Source organism: Chiloscyllium plagiosum, chromosome 3, assembly GCF_004010195.1.
Source record: "Chiloscyllium plagiosum isolate BGI_BamShark_2017 chromosome 3, ASM401019v2, whole genome shotgun sequence".
Classification (NCBI taxonomy): domain Eukaryota; kingdom Metazoa; phylum Chordata; class Chondrichthyes; order Orectolobiformes; family Hemiscylliidae; genus Chiloscyllium; species Chiloscyllium plagiosum.
The window spans coordinates 71,664,460-71,687,199 of record NC_057712.1 but is presented as its reverse complement, the minus strand read 5'-3'; the positions used below and the strand labels follow the sequence as shown (position 1 = coordinate 71,687,199).

General features: G+C 41.8%; 1 protein-coding gene across 5 annotated transcripts in view; it reads right to left on the bottom strand.

The window, feature by feature from the left end:
• Positions 1–22,740, bottom strand: part of tbc1d32 (TBC1 domain family, member 32) — a 251,277-nt gene that overhangs the window by 147,812 nt on the left and 80,725 nt on the right. For all 5 annotated transcript variants that reach the window (XM_043684318.1, XM_043684307.1, XM_043684303.1 and 2 more), the window contains exons 12-13: positions 19,832–19,928; positions 19,474–19,611 (exon numbers count right to left, since the gene is read on the bottom strand). In XM_043684318.1, coding sequence (XP_043540253.1) covers positions 19,474–19,611; positions 19,832–19,928 — 235 coding nt within the window. The remainder of the gene's footprint in view (positions 1–19,473; positions 19,612–19,831; positions 19,929–22,740) is intronic.

Genomic DNA, 22,740 nt, shown 5'->3' with positions numbered 1-22,740 from the left:
TTATGAGGCATATTTTAAATCGAGAGGAGAAAAATTTCAAAACAAACATAAGAGGCAACTCTTTCTGCACAGAGTGGTACATATGTGGAATGAACTGCTGGAGGAACAGGTGGATGCAGGTATAGTCACAATATTTAAAAGTACATGAATAGGGAAGGCTTGGATGGCCATGGCCAAATGAGGCAAACGGGAGTAGATTAGTTGGGAACATAGTCAGTGTGGAATAATTGGACCGAAGGATCTGTTTCCATGCTATATCATTCTATGAATCTATGACAGTGCAGGATGCCACTTGGTTGAGGGATTAAGAGTAAAAACAAAGCAGACTTATGTATATTTAATTCAGAACTGCACAGGCATAGAGGAGACATTAGCTGTTTAACTACGCATAGTCATAGCCAAGATAATGTAATGCAATCACAATGTAATGGAACATCTTTGCAATTTCAACGGACATGATCACTGGACATAGCCACAACAGGTGCTTGATTAAAATGGAATGCATTGTCCCAACCAGAAACTGGCCCAGCCTTCTAATGAGATATCAATACTGCAATTCACTCATACTGGTTACAGTCACGTGACGTGACAAATCATACCCTGCAATGTACAAGCATTTAAGGAAACCTTCATTCATTGGACAGCCGCTCTGGAGTGGTATTCCTCTATGCATTCGACAGAATAGTGTCTTTGCCATATTTGGACCTCTAATCATCTGTGCTGATGTTAGACCTTAAGATATAGGAGAAGAATGAGACCACTAGACCCTTAGAGTCTTTTCTGCCATTTGATTATCACAGATGTATTTCTCAATGCCATTCTATTGCTTTCTCTCTGTAGCCTTGGATCCCCTTACCAGTCAAGAATCAGTCTATTTCTGTCTTAAATACACTCAATGACTTGGACTCTCTGCGGCAATGAGTTTGACAGAATAACCACTATCTGGCTGATGAAATTCCTTCACATCTCAGTACTAAACAGTCAGGTAGGTAAAAACAATGACTGCAGATGCTGGAAACCAGATTCTGGAGTAGAGTGGTGCTGGAAAAGCACAGCAGTTCAGGCAGCATTCAAGGAGCAGGAAAATCGACGTTTCGGACAGAAGCCCTTCATCAGGAATAGAGGCAGAGTCTCCACCCTTCAGGCACTCTGCCTGTATTTCTAATGAAGGGCTTTTGCCCGAAATGTCGATTTTCCTGCTCCTTGGATGCTGCCTGAACTGCTGTGCTTTTCCAGCACCACTCTACTCCAGTACTAAACAGTTGTTCCTTTAACTCGGAGGTTGCACCCTCAGGTCAGAGTCTTTCTTCCCAGTGTAAATATCTTCTTCACATTCATTCTATCAACGCCTCTCAGTATTCTTCAAGTTTTGATGAGATACCTCCCTCATTCTTCTCAACTCCATGAAGGTCAGATCCAGAGTTTTCAAATCACTCCACATATAACAAGTTCTTCATCTCCAGGATCATTCTTCGAGTCCCTCCCGACAGCAACGCATCCTTCCTTAGATAAAGGGCCCAAAACTGCTCACAATATTCCATATGTCATCTGACCGAGCCTTATACAGCATCAGCAGTATATCTCTGCACTTATATTCTAGCCCTCTTGAAAGGAATGCTAACATTGCATTTGCTTTCTTAACTGCCAACTGAACCTGCATGTTAACCATATGAGAAACCTGAACTAGGAGTCCCAATTTTCTTTGTGCTTCAGGTTTCCAAAGCCTTTCCCTGTTTAGAAAATAGTCACACCTCTATACTCCCTGCCAAAGTGCATAGCCTCACATCTTTCATCATTGTATTCCATCTGCCATTTAGTTACCCACTCCCCAACCTCCCTGCTTCCTCAACAATGACCTGTCCTTCCAACTTTATGTTGTCTACAAATTTAGTAACAATGCCCTCAGTTCCTCCATCCAGATTGTTAATGAATAACATGAATGGCTGTGGTCCCATCATGGACCCACTAGTCACCTGCTGCCAATCCAAAACGATCCTCTTATCTCCATTCTCTGCCTTCTGGCAGTCGGCTAGTCCTCTATCCATGCCAGTAGCTTGCCCTTAACACCATTGGCTCTTATCTTGTTTAGCAGCCTCCTGTGCAGTACCTTGTCAAAGGCCTTCTGGACATCCAAAAAGATCACATCCACTGGCTCCTCAAATAATTCTGAATTCTAACAGATTTGTCAGGCATGACCTCCCCTTGACAAACTCACGCTGACTCAACCCTATTTTACCAGGCACTTCCAAGTACTCCAGAATCTCATCCTCAATAGTGGACAACAACCAATGTCAGGCTAACTGACCTGTGGATTCATGTCTTCTGTCTCCCTTTCTTCTTCAATATGGATATTTATCCAACTTCCCTAGCAGCTTCTCCTTAGTGACAGCCATTACACTCATCTCTGCCCCCTTGACATCTGTTGAAATCTTGGATGCTGTAGGTGTCCTCAACTGCAAAAACTGATGCAAAGTACCTATGCATTTCCTCTGTCATTTCCTTGTTCCCATTACTATTTCTCCAGCTTCATTTTACAGTGGCCCAATGTCCATTTTTATCTCTCCCTATTCTTTTAAATAGCTAAAAAAATCTTTTATCTTGTTGAGCTTGTGCCAATTAGTTCATGGCTCAGGTAGTAATCAGAGTTTATTACCTTTTTAGTTCTGCTTTTTTATTTATCCCCTAGCAGCTCAATCGCTCAGCAGAACCTCTTTTCTCTTTCCATCTTTAACTTTGGTACCTACATAGACCATGAAAACTGGATCTTTCCCCTCCCGCTCAAAGTTCCTCTGCAGCCCACGAGATATGCTGAACCTAGACATCAGGCAGGAAAGACAGCCTTCAGGACTCTTGATCCTGGCCACAGAGAACAGTGTTTATTCCCTTGACTATACTATCCCTGATTGCATCTATATTTCTTTTTTCCTTCCTGCTTGGTTCCTTGTACCACCATTCTATAGTCAGTTTGCTCACCCTTCCTGTAGTCCTTACCGTCATCGACACAGGGAGCAAGAATCTCAAACCTCTTAGGCAAGCTCATGGGCTGAGGTCCATCAGCCCTACCTCCTGGATCCCTCTACCTGCCTCACTGTTAGCTACACCCTCCTGTTGCTGACCACTAACCAAATTTGAGTTCGTTAATCTAAGGAGTGTGACTGCCTCTCAAAAGACAGCATCCAGGTAACTCAGCCCTCACTGATGTGTTGCAGTGCTCGGAGCTCAGACTCTCGCTCATTAACTCAGCTGGAGTTCCTCAAAAAACCAACACTTGCTACAGATATGATCACTATGAACCATAAAGAGTCCGCTGGCTCCCTCATCGTGTAGTTACAATACATCACCAGATCCAGCATTTCTTATTTTAATAACTTTATTCGTAATTTGACTATTAAACATTTTGTATTAGTCTTTTAGTTTGTAGCCTGTAATCCTGTTGCCTTGAACATTAACAATTGGTACTGTGAGCTCAATGATCCATTAGTGGTCAGTAAGTCAGACAATCAGATGCACCAAGGCAGCAGGAACCTTTATTTACCACCCATTGGTAGTCTGCTAGCCAGACAAATGGACCAATGAGATCAAATTTGGAAATGGTAGAGTAGATCAATGTAAAGGGGAGCACAGTGATTCCAAAACTGCAAACTGGATTTATCCTGCACAAGGCCAGTGGGTAGATCAAGTCATTATGAGAAGGGGGTGAATTGCCACAGGACAAGAGCAAGTAAACAGCCACAGAGGTAAGAGAATAGTGACAAGCTCAAAGATGACCCTATAAGGTGGGACTCAGAGAGGTTGTTAATTAAATTTCAGATGGATAAGAGAACAAAATTAAAAATGAAGATATCTTGGGATTCACTGAAGAAACATAAGATTTGGTGTGATGCAGAAGTAAACTCTCAGAATTAAGAGAAAGGTTAGGAGAAATTAGATTGAAAGCACCACAGTAGTCAAGAACGTTATGGAAAAGACAGGAAAACTAGCTTCTGTATGAGAATCTGCAACAATGTTTAGTCTCTCTATGTTCAGAAGCTGGTAAATGGCAAATATGAATACGTGAGAAGTGTGTCTCAGCAAAGTTACCTTGGTGCAAGTTAAAAATAGTGACCAGAAGAAATGACATAAACTAGGGTTTAGGCTACTAGAAAGTATCGCTAGAATTTCTAGAGTTGGGTCCAAGTTTTACAGACTTCAGACAACCCTGTTGTTGAGGCAGAACAGTGGGTGAAGAGGTGCATATGTAAAGACAGGCAGATGAAAATAGTCTGGTTGTTGGACTATCAGGCTAATGAAGTTAAAATCAACGAGGCAAAAACAAGGACTTGCAGATGCTGGAAACCAGAGTCTAGATTAGAATGGCTCTGGAAAAGCACAACAGGTCAGGCAGCATCTGAGGAGCAGGAAAATCGACATTTCGGGCAAAAGTTTTGATGAGGGGCTTTTGCCCGAAACATTGATTTTCCTGTTCCCCGGATACTGCCTGACCTGCTGTGCTTTTCCAGCACCACTCTAATATAGCCCCTATTAGGCTAATGGTTAGCAGCAAGAGGAAATCTGTCCCCAGCTGCATTTAGAATTGAAAAGATAATTAACAGGACAAAGAATCTATTACAGCCAAAATGACACAGAAACAAAGGACAGGTCAGTGAACTAGAAAGGCAGCATTCCTGAAGGCATATTATGTAGTCATATCTAGGAAAGGGAAAAGATAGAAAGGATAGAAGAGATGAGAGATAGTTGAAGGAGAGGTGCAGTGACAATATGCAGGAGAGGCAGTGAGGAGATTACAGCACCTATTTGGGGCTTTACAATCAGAGTACAAGACCAGGATAGACCACTTATGATGTGACAGAATTATTGCTAATTTCAAAATTAGAGTCATAGAGATGTACAGCACGGAAACAGATCCTCCGATCCAACTCATCTAAGCCAACCAGATATCCCAACCCAATCTAGTCCCACCGGCTAGCACCTGGCCCATATGCCTCCAAACTCTTCCTATTCAGATAGCCATCCAGATGCCTTTTAAATGTTGCAATTGTACTAGTCTCCACCACTTCCTCTGGCAGCTCATTCTATATATGTACCAGCTTCCGAGTGAAAAAGTTGCCTCTTTGGTCTCTTTTATATCTTTCCCCTCTCACCCTAAACTTATGCCCTCTAGTTCTGGACTCCCACACCCCAGGGAAAATACTTTGTCTATTTATCCTATCCATGCTCCTCAATTTTATAAATCTCTATAAGGTCACCCCTCAGCCTCACATGGTTCATGGAAAACAGCCCCAGCCTATTCAACCTCTCTCTATGGCTCAAATCCTCCAACCATGGCAACATCCTTGTAAATCTTTTCTGAACTCTTTCAAGTTTCACGGCATCTTTCCCATAGGAAGGAGACCAGAATTGCACACAATATTCTAACAGTGGCCTAACCAATGTTCTATACAACCGCAACATGACCTCCCAACTCCTGTACTCAATACTCTGACCAATAAAGGAAAGCATACCAAACACGTTCTTCACTGTGCTATCTACCTGTGACTCCACTTTCATGGAGCGATGAACCTGCACGCCAAGGTCTCTTTGTTCAGCAACAATCCCTCGGACTATACCATTAAGTGTATAAGTACGGCTAAGATTTGCTTTCCCAAAATGCAGCACCTCGCATTTATCCGAGTTAAACTCCACCTGCCACTTCTCACCCCACTGGCCCATCTGGTCAAGATCCTATTGTAATCTGAGGTAACCTTCTTAGCTGTCCACTACACCTCCAAGTGATCAATTGTGCTATATGATCAGCTAGAGAAACAAAATTGACTTTGTACCCAGGACAGATATTGAGATTATTAGAAAAAGAAATTTCAGCCCATTCACACCTGAGAAACTAAAGAGATTAGACTTGGGGATAGGGAAAGAGTCACAAAAACAAGATCCACGCGGTCACTTCCCAGATTGATCAAAAAGGTGGGAATCCACAGATGATAATAAATTGTTGCTGGCCACCCTAAGCTCGGGAACGTACTCAGCCCAATCAGAGGAAAAGGAGAAGGGCTCCAGACACCCAAGATGAATTGAAGACCTGGATATCATTGGCTATGGGCCTCAGAACATGGACACATCATCAGACACTGACTGTGAAAGTCTGCTGCTGAATCTGTAACACTGCATTAAAACAATCATTTGGCTCTCTTCTGGAATGAAAGAGCAAACGACAAGCTAGACAAGCAGCCCCTTAGGTGGATGAATTGCAGGCTAATGTCTTCGTCACTTAAAAGTGATTTAGCCCTTAGTAGTCTGCTTGGTATGTGGTTTACGATTGATTTATTTTTGTTTTTCTTCCTTCAAGAGCAAGTACAATGATTTTCATTTGTGCATTCTTTTCATTTTTCTATTTGTTTGAGAAACAAATTGATGTTTGTGTGCATGAGGTCTGTTGCTTTGAAATGTGACATACCATTTGGATTAAACACCACCTATTTTATTGTTAAGAAATGTTTGGAGTAACTGTAACAAATTCAGCTTTAGATTGGATGAATCTTGGAGTTAAAATTATGTTGCAAATTTTAGTTAAGGATTTTGGTTTCTGCCAGAGTTCTCAAAAGACTGGGAAGAGATAATATTAATAACAGATATTGCTAATTGGGATTTAGAAGCAAACATATTAGCTGGTTTAAATTCTAAAGGAGAAGAAAATGAACTGAAGCTTGAAGAGACGTGACGATTAATCTAAAATCATGTAGTTTATCTCAGGGCTAGAGGAAACCATCAAGACTTAAAGATTCAAGTTGTTGGGTCAGAATAACAGTACAATTTTAAAGCTAAAATACCCTGCACAATTGTGGGTAAGGTTTATATCATAGTTAAAACACCAAACTCTCATCCAAATTTTAGAAAGCAACTTAAATGTGGTCAATTCCCAGGACACACAAGAATCCTTGAAACCCAGACTGCTTATATGAAATAGCGTGCCTGTATGTATGGCCAAATAATGTGCACTTTAAGCAAATTGATTATCTGATCAGTGCTTGCTCCCAGACAGTGATTCTAAAATTTTGGTTGCAGAATTTGTAGCACAAGCCGAAGCCCTAAAGGGAAGCAAAGCAAATCAACACATACACAAATTGTAGATCTGCATCTGGATGAGTGCATGATGACATGATCATCAGCAGCAGGCACGACCGTATATTAACTCAGGGGTAGGTTATATCCAACACAAAGGAATAATTTGGAACCAGGGGCAGCAGAAAGTTACAATAATCAAAGCTAAGATATCCCATTCAAAATAGTGGCCTCCCCCAGCTCATTGCATTGTCTTGGTTTGGTCCTTAACCTGTTGCTGCCAAGAGATCAGCCTGCAATACCCCTCTGACCCCAACGAGAGAGCAGATTGTCTCAATGCCATTACAGCCTGAGAACTCCAGCACTATAACATAGTGAAGGCGGCTAATAGCATGCTGGCCTTCACAACAAGAGGAATTGAGTATAAAAGCAAAGAGGTGCTTCTGCAGCTGTACAGGGCCCTGGTGAGACTACACCTGGAGTACTGGGTGCAGTTCTGGTCTCCAAATTTGAGGAAAGACATTCTGGCTATTGAGGGAGTGCAGCGTAGGTTCACGAGGTCAATTCCTGGAATGGCGGGATTACCTTACACTGAAAGACTGAAGCGACTGGGCTTGTATAGCCTTGAGTTTACAAGACAGAGGTGATCTGATTGAGACATATAAGATTATGAAAGGATTGGACATTCTGGCAGCAGGAAACAGGTTTCCGCTGATGGGTGAGTAGGAATGATCAGCCATGATCATATTGAATGGCGTTGCAGGCTCGAAGGGCTGAATGGCCTACTCCTGCACCTATTGTCTATTGACCTTGAACATAGAAGAAGGATATTACACCTTCGTCTAAAAAGGCAAACCTGAAGAACACTTCTCTACAGGGTAGCATGGTGGCTCAATGGTTAGCACTGCTGCACCACAGTGCCAGAGACCTATGTTCCATTCCACCCTTAGGTGTCACTTTTAGTGAAGTTGGTACAGTCTCCCTGCGTCTGTGTGGGATTCCTCCCACAGTCCAAAGATGTGCAAGTTGAATGGATTGGCCAACAGGGTGATAGGGTTGGGGGGGGAAGGTGGTAGTGAGGAGGTTTGGGTGGCATCTTCTTCAAAGGGTCACTGTAGACTCGATAGGCTGAATTGCCTGCTTCCAAACTGTAGGCATTCTGCAATTCAGTAATTTAATATCTATCCCACAACCCCAAGGGAGACAAGTTGATTCTCCACCGTGACCTCAATGCCTGAGTCAGGAAGGATGGAAACCTTTGGAAAGATGAGCTAGAGTTGTCCTCCTCCTGCTAAAGTGACTAAAAAAGTGACCTCATTATAATAAACAGCCTGTTCCTTCAAAAGGGACAAGCATATGACCTCGTAGCCACATCCAGCTCCAAGAACTGGCAATTAATAGTTGACAACATCACTTGAGTGAGGGACTACAAAAATGTCTGCATCATGTCGCCATGACCACAGCGGATGATTGACTAATCCATTCTATGGTCATTCCATCAATCATCTCCATCAACTTGACCTCAAACCAGAGAAACAGAAAAAAAATCTCTGCCAGAAACTCAATGTTGATGAACTCAAAAACTCAGGAAAAAAAGAGACCGTGTCAGGCAGTGCTTCACAATCAACTTGGCAATGAATAGCATGCCAGATATGCAGTGTGCCCACAGGTCCATCGCAGATGCCACCATAATCATACCACGTATAGAGGAACTCAGTCTCTTGATCAGGAAACACCATGTCGTGTTAGACAAGAACGATCAAGGGATCCAGGATCTCCTAGATTGCAAACACAAGGCATTCCTGAACTAACAGCTCCACCAAACCTCAAGTGAGAAGAAGACAGACTACAGACAACTGAAGAACCTGTGATCTAAAGAACAGATAGTGGGTGGAAAGAGAGGACACCCAACAACTTGCTGATGCTGATGCTGATGACGTGCACAGCTTTGTCAGCACAATCAAAGACACCTACTGTGCGAATACTCAGCTACCTGAGCGTTAAAAACAGTCACTCATGAAAGAATGAGAGGCCGTTATAGTGCCTGGAGAGACAAGTACCTCCTCAACCAAGATGCAGCCTTCGATGCAAGTGCTCTCAACACCATCTCACAATAAACTACCCATCACTATCTCAGTACAAGTGAGGGCTAAAAAGCCATCCATTAGCTTAGAAACAAGGTCTCAGCAGAGATGGAATCCCCACTGAAATAAAAAATGAGGCAGAGGGGCAAATCCACAATGTCATCACTTTTGTCTGGAAGGAAGGGAGCATGTCAGAGATCTCCGGTGCCATAATTGTGACCATCTTCAAGAAAGGAGACAGGTCCATTAATGGAAATAAGAGGAATTTTCCAACAGTCCTCCATGGGAAAGGACATCATGAGAATCCTCCTTAACCACTGCAACATGGCTAAAGACTTCCTCTTCCGGTCACAATGTGGCTTCAAGAGGTGCATTGGACATGATTTTCAGAGTGTGACAAGTGCAGGGAATAGCATGGCCTTCTTTGATCTCACAAAGAACTCTGTCAACGAGAGATTGTGAAATATCCTCCTCAAATCCAGTTGCTTACAAAAATGTGTTCCTATTCTCCTGCTTCACAAACAGATCCATTATGGTCAAAGAGAGCGGTGAGATCGCACCAATGCTCTTCTCCATCTTCCTCATCACAACACTCCACCCAACCCCCATGAAGCGCCCCACTGGAATGGAATGATTCCATAGGACAAGCAAGAAACTATTCAACCTTTATCTCCAGACTTGAATCAAGCACACCCCAGCTTCGGTTCATGAACTGCAGTACATAGAGAATGCCTATGCACATATACACTCCAAGCCTGAGCTACAAACCATCATCATGAGCTGTGAGAGCATAAGTCTCAGACTAAAAATTCAGCAAACAAAGATTTTCTACCAGCTTGCTCCTTTGACTATGACAAGCCATAACACTTTCCTTTGACTATGACAAGCCTTTGGATTAAACTCATGGTCTCCAGAGCAGCCATGGTCCCTACCCTCTTGTATGCATAAGAAAAATGGTCCACGTACAGCAGACACTTCAAATCTTTGGAGTGTTATAACCAGCGGTGCTATTTCTGCTATCATGCGGTAGTTCCATTCTCATGCAACCCTGTGTTATGAGAAAATCGTGTAACAGCAGCACCATTTTAAATGGGGCTGGTATAGTGTTAAAACCGATACACACTTTAAAACCTCATGCTTTAGAAACAGTGTTCCCAATTCATCAATGTCATAGCAAAGCCATGTTAACGAAATGCATGGTATAGCAAAATGAGCTATGCGAACAGGAGTGCCCTCTCCCAAGGCAATCACAATCATCGAAACACTGGGCATGCATGACCAGTTTGAAATACACAAACAACAAAACTACTCTAAACACTCTAAACAACTACTCTCTACTCCGGGCTCCATAAGCAATCACTAGAGGGCAGAGGAAACACCATAAGGAAACTGACAATCTCCCTAAACAAATGCAACATCCCGACTGACACGTTGGAGTTGCTTGCCCTAGAACACATTGGTGGAACATCCGTGAAGGTGAGAACCACTTCAAACGTCACCAAATGAAGCACATGGAGGACAAGTGTATGCAGTGGTAAACGCACAGAGAAAACAGATACTTATGAGTTCTGAAGCAGAGACACTGGACTCGAAACATTAATTCTCTCTCTGCAGGTGCTGCCAGAGTTGCTGAGTTTCTTCAGCATTCTTTGCTTTTGTTTCAAATTTCCAGCATCTGCACTTGTATTATGAAATAACAAAAAGTTTACCAAAAAGATATGGCAATAATTATGGGAGAACTTAATCTACTCATAGGGTGGAAAATTCTCTTTGGGCAAAGATAACCTAGTTGAGGAGTTTAGATTAGATTAGATTCCCTAGTGTGGAAACAGGCCCTTCGGCCAAACAAGTCAACACCAACCCTCCGAAGAGCAACCCACCCAGACCCATTCCCCTACATTTACCCCTGACTAATGCACCTAACACTGCAGGGAATTTTGCATGGCCAATTCACCTGACCTGCACATCTTTGGACTGTGGGAGGAAATTGGAGCATCCGGAGGAAACCCATGCAGACACAGGGAGAATGTGCAAACTCCACACAGACCGTTGCCCCAAGGCAGGAATCGAACCCGGGTTCCTGGCGCTGTGAGGCAGCAGTGCTAACCACTGAGCCACCGTGCCGCCTCTCATACAATGCTTTTGAGAAATAGTTTTACAAATGTTCTGGAGCTGTTCAAAGATCAAGCTACACTAGATGTGGTAATGTGCAATGCTATAGAGTTAATTAATGACCTTATAGTAAATCCTCCCTTGGCAGCAGCATCCATGATAGGATTGAATGTTAAAGCATCGGTCAATAGAGATGGAGTAACAGCCATTTAAGGGGAAATTTTAGAATATTGAAAATAAGTAAATACAAGTAAGTAATAAATTTTGCAAGGAAGGACATACCATCTATAGTTATCTAGAAATGTTAAAGATGGTATAAAAGAAAAAGCATTTAAAATTGTGCAAAAGGAAAATGACAGGTCAAAAAGATTGGCCAGAATATATATTTAAAAAAGCACAACGTCCGAAAGAATAAGTAGAGAAAAATTAGAAAACAAGAGAAAGCTAGCCAGAAATAAAAATTGATACTAAGTGTTCCTATAAATATTTTAAGGGAGAAAGAAGTAAACAAAGTTGAGTTGGTCCTATAGAAAGAAAGTGTAGAACTTACAATGCAATTAAGGAAATGTTGCGTTGGGTTCAAAGTTTCCAAACCTTCTTTGATTCAAGGATAGTGCCATTAGGTTAGAAGATGGTGATTTTAATTCCTTTATTCATAATGGGATACAAGACAGAAAGCAGGAAACTACAGCCAGTTAGCTTAACATCTATCATAGCGAAAATGTTAGAAGCTATTGCTAAAGAAGCTAAACTAGACACTTAGAAAGGTTCAACATTATCAGGTGGATTCAATTTGGTTTGCAGAAAGGGGAATCATGCTTGACCAATCTACTGGATTTCTTTGAGGAAGTAACACATGCTCTGGATAAAGAAGAAAATCAACAGATGTACATTATTTAGATTTCCAGAAGACAATTGCGTAAAATAAAAGCTTATGGTATATGGGGGTAGAATATTGACATGGACAAAATATGGGTGGCAAACAGGAAGCAGATAAGGTATTTTTCAGATTGGCAAACTGTAAGAAGTGATGCCCACACGTTGGTACTCAACTATTTAAAACTTAGAGGAAGGGATGGAAGGTACGTTGTCAAATTTACTGATGACACAAAGATAGCAAAGTAAGTTGTGAAGAAGACAGAAGTTGCAAAAAAGACATAGATGAAGTGAGTGTGCAAAAACGTGGCAAATGCACTATTATTTGATAAACTGTGAAATTGTTTTTTGGCAGGAAGTATGAAGAAAAATTATTTAAATAGCGACAGATTGCAGAACTCCGATGAACAGAGGAATCTGGGTTCTCCCATCCATGAATCACAAAAAATAACATCCAGAACTGCCAGCAATTAGGATAAATAGAGGAATATTATCATTGGAAATTGAATACCAAAGTAAGGATGTTATGTTTCAGTTATATAGGGCACTGTTCAGAAACTTCATCTTCAACACTGTACACAATGCTGGTCACTAAATTTAAGGGAAGATGCAAAGTTTGTGGAGACAGCTGAGAGAAGGTCTACACTCGAACATCTTGAATTAGAAGGTTGTTTTATGAGATAAGATTAGACAACCTCAGTGTGTATGCAAATACAGTTGAGGAGGCCAAGTTCAAGTCCCAATTATAGCATAGGATCATATAGCACAGAAACAGACCCTTCAGTCCAACCAGTCCATGCCAAACGTATTCCTAGTCTTACTGCCTGCTCCTGGCCCATCTCCCTCCAAACCTTTCTTATTCATGTACCTGTCCAGGTAGCTTATAAACATTGTAATTGTACTCACATCAACCACTTCCTCAGAAAGTTCATTGCACACGTGAACCACCCTCGGTAAAAAAAATTGCCTCTCATGTCTTTTTTTTAAATCTCTTTCCTGTTATCTTAAAAATGTGCCACTAGTCTTGAAATCCCCCATCCTAGGGAAAAGACGACCACTATTAACTCTATTTATACCTCTCATTATTTTATAAATGTCTATCAGGTCAGCTCTCAACCTTCTATGTTCCAGTGAAAAAGGTTACAGCTTTTCTTGCCTTTCTTTAATAACTCAAAACTTCTATGCCTGACAACATCCTGATAAATCTCTCTTCTGAACCTTCTCCAGCTTGATAATATCCTTCCTATATAAAAACACAACTAGAACAGGAAAGTGTGTTCTGGAACAGGCCACACTAAAGTGCTGTATAACCTCAATGTAACTTTCCAACTCCAGTACTCAAAAGAGTTGAGCTATGAAGGCATGCGTTCCAAATATCTTTTTAACTACCCTGTCCATATATGACGCAAACTTCAAAGAATTATGCACATGTACTCCTAGGTCGCTCTGTTCTACAATACTACCCAAGGTTCTAGGAATTATTGTATAAGCCCTATCCTTGTTTGTTGTTCCAAAATGCAATACCTCATTTATTCAGATTGAACTCCATCTGCCATTTTTCAGCCCATTGACCCATTTGATCAAGATCCCTTCGTAATCTTTGAAAACCTTCTTCACAGTCTATGCCACGAATTTTCGGTCATCCGCAACTTACTAACCATGCCTTCTATATTCTCATCCAAATCATTTATATAAATGATTGCAGATGACACTACGCTTGGTGGAGTAGCAGATAGTGAAGTGGGCTGTCAGAGAATGCAGCAGAGTATAGATAAATTGGAGTATTGGGTGGAGAAATGGCAGATGGAATTCAATTTGGACAAATACGAGATGATGCATTTTTGAATATCCAATTCAAGAGCGAACTATACGGTAAATGGAAAACCCCTGGGGAAAATTGGCATATAGAAAGATCTAGGTGTTCAGGTCCATTGTACCCTAAAAGTGGCAACGCACGTCGATAGAGCAGTCAAGGCAGCATACGGCATGCTTTCCTTCATTGGACAGGACGTCAAGTACAATAGTTGGAAGGTCATGTTACAGCTGTATCGGACTTTGGCTCGGCCACATTTGGAACATTGTATACAGTTCTGGTCACCACGTTACCAAAGGATGTGAATGTTTTGGAGAGGGTGGAAAGAAGGTTCACCAGGATGTTGCCTGGTATAGAGGGAACTATTCATGAAGAGAGGTTCGGTAGATTAGGATTGTTTTCATTAGAAAGACAGAGGTTGGGGGGGACCTGATTGGGGCCTACAAAATCATGAGGTATAGATACAGTGGGTAGCAAGAAGCTTTTTCCAAGGTGCTGGACTCAATTACTAGGGGGTCATGAGTTCAAAGTGAGAGGGGAAAAGTTTAAGGGAGCTATGAGTGGAAAGTTCTTTACGCAGAGGATAGTGGGTGCCTGGAATGCATTGCCGTTGGAGGGTGGTAGAGATGGGCACATTGGCATCATTTAAGATGTATCTAAACAGATACATGAATGGACAGGGAGCAGGTGGATACATATCCTTAGAAAATAGGCAACAGATTTAGATAGAGAATCTCAACTGGTGCTGGCTTGGAGGGCCGAAGGACCTGTCCCTGTGCTATAATTATCTTTGTTTTTGTTCTTTGACAAACAAAGCAGGACCCAGAACCTATCCCTGTGGAACACCATTGGTCACAGACCTCTAGTTCGGAAAGAACCCTCCACTGTTAACTCTGTTTACTGTCTTTAAGCCAATATCAAAGCTCACCCTGAGTCCTATGTGACATAACTTTAGAAATTAGTCTACCATACGGAATCTTGCCAAAAGCCTTATTAAAGTTCAAATAAACAATGTCTACTGCATCGCCATTATCAATCTTTTTGGTAACTTCTGCAAAAAACTCAATCAAGTGTGAGAGACACAATTTTCCTTGCTCAAAACCATGCTGACTATCCCTAATCAATTTTTGCCTCTCTAAATGTCCATAAGTCCTATCTTTTATAATCACATCCAACAATTTACCCACAACCGAAATCAGACACACAGGTCTATGGTTCCCCAGTTTCATCTTACAACCTTTCTTAAACAAAGGTACAACATTAGCCACCCTTGAGTCATCAGGCACCTCACCCATAGTTATAGGTGACGCAAATATTACTGCAAGGTGTCTCACAACTTCTTCCCTTACCTCCCACAATGTTCTGGGATACATTACATCAGGTCCCAGAGATTTATCCACCTTCATATTCTTTAAGGCCTCCTGAACTTCCTCTTCTATGATGTGATGTGGAGTCATTGGTGTTGGACAGGGGTGGACAAAGTTACAAATCACACAACACCAGGTTATGGTCCAACAGGTTTATTTGGAAGCACTAGCTTTTGGAGCACTGCTCCTTCATCAGGTACTTATAGAGAATAAGACACAGAATTAATAGCAAAAGATTAGTGTCATACAACTGAAATGATATATTGAACAAACCTAGGTCATTGTTAAGTCTTTCATCTTTTAGAATGAGAGCGAGACAGACCGGGAGAGAGCGAGACAGACCGGGAGAGAGCGAGACAGACCGGGAGAGAGCGAGACAGACCGGAGAGAGCGAAGGAGAGAGCGAGACACACAGGGAGAGAGCGAGACACACAGGGAGAGAGCGAGACACACAGGGAGAGAGCGAGACACACAGGGAGAGAGCGAGACACACAGGGAGAGAGCGAGACACACAGGGAGAGAGCGAGACACACAGGGAGAGAGCGAGACACACAGGGAGAGAGCGAGACACACAGGGAGAGAGCGAGACACACAGGGAGAGAGCGAGACACACAGGGAGAGAGCGAGACACACAGGGAGAGAGCGAGACACACAGGGAGAGAGCGAGACACACAGGGAGAGAGCGAGACACACAGGGAGAGAGCGAGACACACAGGGAGAGAGCGAGACACACAGGGAGAGAGCGAGACACACAGGGAGAGAGCGAGACACACAGGGAGAGAGCGAGACACACAGGGAGAGAGCGAGACACACAGGGAGAGAGCGAGACACACAGGGAGAGAGCGAGACACACAGGGAGAGAGCGAGACACACAGGGAGAGAGCGAGACACACAGGGAGAGAGCGAGACACACAGGGAGAGAGCGAGACACACAGGGAGAGAGCGAGACACACAGGGAGAGAGCGAGACACACAGGGAGAGAGCGAGACACACAGGGAGAGAGCGAGACACACAGGGAGAGAGCGAGACACACAGGGAGAGAGCGAGACACACAGGGAGAGAGCGAGACACACAGGGAGAGAGCGAGACACACAGGGAGAGAGCGAGACACACAGGGAGAGAGCGAGACACACAGGGAGAGAGCGAGACACACAGGGAGAGAGCGAGACACACAGGGAGAGAGCGAGACACACAGGGAGAGAGCGAGACACACAGGGAGAGAGCGAGACACACAGGGAGAGAGCGAGACACACAGGGAGAGAGCGAGACACACAGGGAGAGAGCGAGACACACAGGGAGAGAGCGAGACACACAGGGAGAGAGCGAGACACACAGGGAGAGAGCGAGACACACAGGGAGAGAGCGAGACACACAGGGAGAGAGCGAGACACACAGGGAGAGAGCGAGACACACAGGGAGAGCGAGTGTGTGCTTGCGTGTGTGCAAGAGACTGCATAGTGGGGCCAGCTGTAGTATGTCATGAACTCAAGGTCCTGGTTGAAGCCATTCTCATGCGTTCCAAACTTGGCTATCAGCCTCTGCTCAGCCATTTTGCATTGTTGCCTATTCCAAAGTCTGCTTTGGAGGATGGTCACCTGAAGATCAGAGGCTGAATGTCCAACTACTGAAGTGCCCTCTAACTGGAAGGGTACACTCCTGCCTGGTGATTGTTGTACCATATCTGTTCATTGTCTTAGATCTGCTTGGTGTCACCAAAGGATCATGCCTCAGGGCATCCTTGCCTGCAGCGTATGAGATAGACAATGCTGGCCAAGTCACTTGAGTACCTGACGCATACATGGTTGGTGGTGTCCCCACATGTAATGGTGGTGTCCTTGTCGACACTCTGACACATTTGCAGTGGTTGCCATGACAGGGTTGTACTGTGTTGTGGTCAATGTTACCCCGAAGACCGGGCAATCTGGCGATTGTTGCACAGTGTCCAGTACTTCCCGGGAGCCTAAAAACTACACCCTGCTTATCGCAGCCTGCAACATGAGCACCTCACCGAGATGCCTTCACTTCTCGCCTTTAAACCACCAGCAAACCTTAAAAAGACTGTTGTTCACAGCGAACTGCCTTGCCTTCAGGGCAGCATCAACCACAACACCATCCAACCCTATCATGGAAACCACTGCAAGATGTGTCAGAGTGTCGACAAGGACGCCACCATTACATGTGGGGACACCACACACCATGTATGCGGCAGGTACTCATGTGACTTGGTCAACATTGTCTATTTCATATGCTGCAGGCAAGGATACCCTGAGGCATGGTATACTGGTGAGACCAAGCAGATGCTACGACAACGAATGAATGGATACAGTACAATAATCACCAGGCAGGGGTGTTCCTTTCCAATCAGGGAAAACTTCAGCGGTCAGGGACATTCAGCCTCGGATCTTCAGGTGGCCATCTTTCAAAGCAGATTTCGGGATGGCCAACAATGCAAAGTGGCTAAGCAGAAGCTGATTGCCAGGGTCGGTACCCATGAAGATGGCCTCAACCAGAACCTTGGGTTTATGTCACACTACAGGTGACTGTCACACTACAGGTGACTATACACTCCCTCATACGTATATACACGTGTACACACACACACACACACACACACACACACACACACACAAAGTCTATGGGGTGAATTTGTATTTTTATGTCACACTACAGGTGACTGTACCACTACAGGTGACTATACACTCCCTCATACGTATATACACGTGTACACACACACACACACACACATATAAGTCTATGGGGTGAATTTGTATTTGCAGAATTATATTTGCAAATATATTCTATTTTGCTCAGAAAATGCACAATCTGCAGGCAATCAATCTGTATAATATTTTGTAAATTCCACTTTGGAAATAGAACAAGTCTGGCCCAAGATTGAGATACAGACAGACTTCAATCTCACAACTTTAATGCATTGTCTGAGCTTAGAAGGTTTTATATAAAAAAAAAGTGACATAAGTCATCTCGAGAGTGTGACTTAAAAGTAGTTCTGGGATTTACATATTAATGAACTGAAACCTGCAACCCATTCTAAAAGATGAAAGACTTAACAACAAGCTAGATTTGTTCAACTTACCATTTCAGTTGCATGACACTGTAATCTTTTGCTAAAAGTTCTGTTTTATGGTCTTATAATCCATACCTACCTGATGAAGGAGCAACAATCCGTAAGCTAGTGCTTTCAAATAAACTTGTTGGACTAAAACCTGGTGTTGTATGATTTTTAAACTAATTCTGTAATATTAGCTGTTTTTAAATACAAAATTTACTTCTCTGCTGTCTTTAGACTCCATTTCCTTCTCCACAGCAAAAGCTAATGCAAAATATTCATTTAATATCTTTCCCACCTCCTGGCTTTCCACAAAGACAACCTTCTTGATCTTTAAGAGGTCCTATCCTCTCTCTAGTTACTCTCATGCTCCTAATGTATTTGGAGAATGTCTTTGGATTATTGTAGCCTTATCTGCCAATGCTCTCTCATATACCCTTTTTGCCTTCCTGATTTCTTTAAGAATGTCCCTACACTCTTTATATTGATTAAAAGATTCAATTGAATCAAGTTGTCTATATCTAAAATTAAATGATCTTTTATTCTTGACTAGAACTTCAATATCTTTATTCATCCATTGTTCCTTAATCTTACCAACCTTGCCCTTCACTCTAACAGGAACAAAATGCCTTTAATCATCTTCACGCTCTTGAACACCTCCCACTTGTCAGACTTCCTTTTACCTGTGAACAGTCTAGTTCAGTCAACTTTTGAAACTTCTTGTCTATATCATTAAAGTTTGCCTTACTCCAATTAAAAACTTTAACTTTTATAGAAGGCTTACCTTTATTCCACAACTACAACCATAGTGAAACCAATAGAATTATGATCGCTACACACAAACTGTCCCCCACACCACCACCACCACCTCAACAACCCCGCTTCCCCCCCCTCCCTTCCCCCCCCCCTTCTGAAGAGCTGTGAAGCAGCAGTGCTAACCACTGAGCCACCGTGACAGCCTATGTCTGAAACTTAAGATACAAATCATTGAATATACACATTAAAAGCACAAAACTGCAGGTATGCTGAAACAGCTCAGAAAAAAAAAACAGATTGTACTTTACAATTTAAATTTTAGTAACTAATTTCTGAATTTGTTACCTTTCCTGTTTTTCACCTTTATAGGAAAGAGTTTTCTACCATCCGTGTACATCAACAATCTTCCCAGAAGACAAAGTGAATGTACAAAGTAAATATATTGCAATTCATGTCCTGTATAATATGTCCTCCGACCATTGGCTTTAGAAAGAAAAGAAAAATTAAAACTATAAAACACCCTGTGCACAAGAGAAAACAAGTTTTCTCAACATCAGTTTGACAAATTAGTCCAATATAAAACAAACAGTCTTTAACCAGCTTAATAATCATGACTGTTGATAACATTAGACACAAATGTTATATTTCATCACTTTCAAAACTTTACTGTCAATATGTGATTGTAACTAACCAATCTACTTACTTCTGTGATACCGCATGGTACATAAATTGTCAGTATCATCATCCTCTACATTTTTTGAATCATAGTAATCTAAGCATTGACGAACTGCAGCCGTTATCTGTACAAAAATATATAATGCAAGTTTTAAACATTGTTATGACACTTCATTTCCTCTTACCAAATCAACATTGAATTTTTTCTCCTTGGCTATCTACAGATTTATCACAAAATCATTACAGACCAGCATGTCTGCCTCGGTGAATTGCTCATTCAGAGAGCCAAGTGCTATTCCCCTGAATTCTCACTGTAATCCTGAACATTTTTCTTTCCAAATAATAATCTAATTGCCTCTTGAATGGCTTGATTGAACCTGCCTCCACAATTATTAATCAAACAGCAATAATGTAAACATTCAACTGTAGGATAATTTTATAAATTCCTATGAGATTTATTGAATATTATAGTAATAGTTCTCTCTGATAAAACCTCCACACCAGATTACTCAGCTGACAAACACAAGGCAGCCAAGGCTGTAATTTTGGTCAAGGACATATCTTTCGCACAAGCACTGAAAGAAGCAATCGCTAGTCCTAATAAGGGTGTGAGGGGTGACCTCACGATCCATACATAGACCAACAACCTGAAGATGAATCAAGGCTAAAGTACAAGAATTATCCATAGAATGAATAATGGACTATCAATGGAATGGATTACCTTGAATATCTATCCCTTGACAATGGATATTTGAATAAATAATTTGCATAAACCTGTCAGAATAAGATGTGCATAAACACAGACTCTCAACGGATGCTTTGAATGGAAGAAGGCTTCCGAAGGTGGACCATGCTGGCACCAGCCTAATATTTTGGGGAATTCATACACTTTTGACAGAGGGGAGCATTTAAAGGTTACCCATCATGCCTTCGAACAAATGCTTTGGCTAGGTCTAGATGGCTGGAAAAAAAAAAAACAGAATAAATTGCCACCACCAGCCCTCCCTTGGGAGAAGATAAAGAGCTACCTGACAACTTGACTGATCCAAGGAAATTACGAACAATGAGAGGTGACTGTTGTTAGCAATAGGCAAGAAACACAGTCACTTTCATTTTCAGCCATTCCTTATTTCTGATCTGGCATCAGTAAAGCTTTGAGTAATCAACAATGGAAATCAATATCCTTTGCTTCTACATTTGTTTGTCTACTCTGGGACCAGTAAACTGTCCTTGCCCATCAGTGGTCATATGTATTTTTTCCTATCTATTTAGATTATGTATCATTTTTAAATAGGTGGTCTATGTAAATTATCTTAAAATATCTTTCAGTTCTTGTGGGAAATCTGCCTTCCAAATATTCAATCTTCCATGAGGATATTTGGTTTTATAATGCCAATTATAAAACAAATATTATTAGAATTGCAACCACATATTTCTTCATTCTTAACAATTTTTGAAAATAAACATGTGAATTTTTTCCTGACACTTTATTGAAATTTCCCTAGAATACTTCACATGGTACAATTTATTTAAAAATTAAGATTCTTACATTAATTAAAGGAATGAAACCACACCGAGGTTTTCGAAGATGTTTACAAATTTGATCTCTTGTTCAAAATCGTGTTACAAAAGAATTCTATAACTATTTTCAGCTTTTTGAAAACAAAATGGAGATCACTGTGCAATAGTGTTTTCATATTTATCTGTAATGAACAAAGGCCTTTATCAGGTTTCTAGTTTCTACTTTCCAACTGTTTACGTTACTCAGCACTCGTTTATGCAAATATTCCTTTGCAATAACATTGCATAAAATGAGAGAATTTCTTCAACATTCTTGACATTTCTTCACAACCCAAGAAAACATGTAATACAATGTTAAAAAACAAACCTGTCAAAAAAATATACCCATAACTTCCAGGAGTATTTTGGCTATGGACAGAGTGGAATGAAAATTTACCAAATAATTACCAAGGGTGGCAAGTTTGATGTATGAAGAGAGACTGGATTGGTTAAGTCTATATTCACTGGACCATAGAAACATATAAAATTCTCACAGGACTAGGCAGGGAAAAATGTAGGAGGGATGCGCCCAATGACTAGAAAGTTCAAAATGAGGGATCACAGTCTAAGCAAAGGGGTAACCATTTAGGACAGAGATGGGAAAAATTTCTTCATTCAGAATGGTGAGCCTGTGGAATTCTCTGCCACAGGAAGCAATTAAATCTAAAATATTGAATGTTTGCTTAAAGTTAAAGGGATCAAAGAGTATGTGAGAAAGCAGGAGCAGGGTACTGAGCCATAAGCATATTGAATGACGGAGCAGGTACAAAGGGCCGCATGTCTACATATGCTTCTAAGTTTCTATCTAAATCCAACAATTTACTCCTCAAAGATGGTTGTCACATCTTTATGGTTTAATGAATAGGTACGCCTCACAAAATGTAATCTCTAAACTGCCACATTAACCTTGGTATTTTAAACTAATGTTATACAATATCCCATACTTTGCTGATACATCCTCAGTCCTAAAATGGATAAGTCTTGGTTCAAAATTGATAGGCCCCATTTCTCAGAGGCAATAGAATCCCTACAGTGTTGAAAAGGCCCTTCGGCCCAACAAGTCCACACCAACACTCCGAAAAGTAACCCACCCAACCCCATTTCCCTTTCCTATATTTATCCCTGACAAATGCACCTAACCCACACATCCCTGAACATTAAAGGCACTTTAGCACAGCCAATTCACCTAACCCGCACATCTTTTGGATTGTGGGAGGAAATCAGATCACCCAGAAGAAACCCATGCAGACACGAGGAGAATGTGCAAACTCCAGACAGACAATCGCCTGGAGGCTGGAATTGAACCCAGGTCCATGGCACTGTGAGACAGCAGCGCTAACCACTGAGCGACCATGCCAGCTCTTAACTATTCAAATA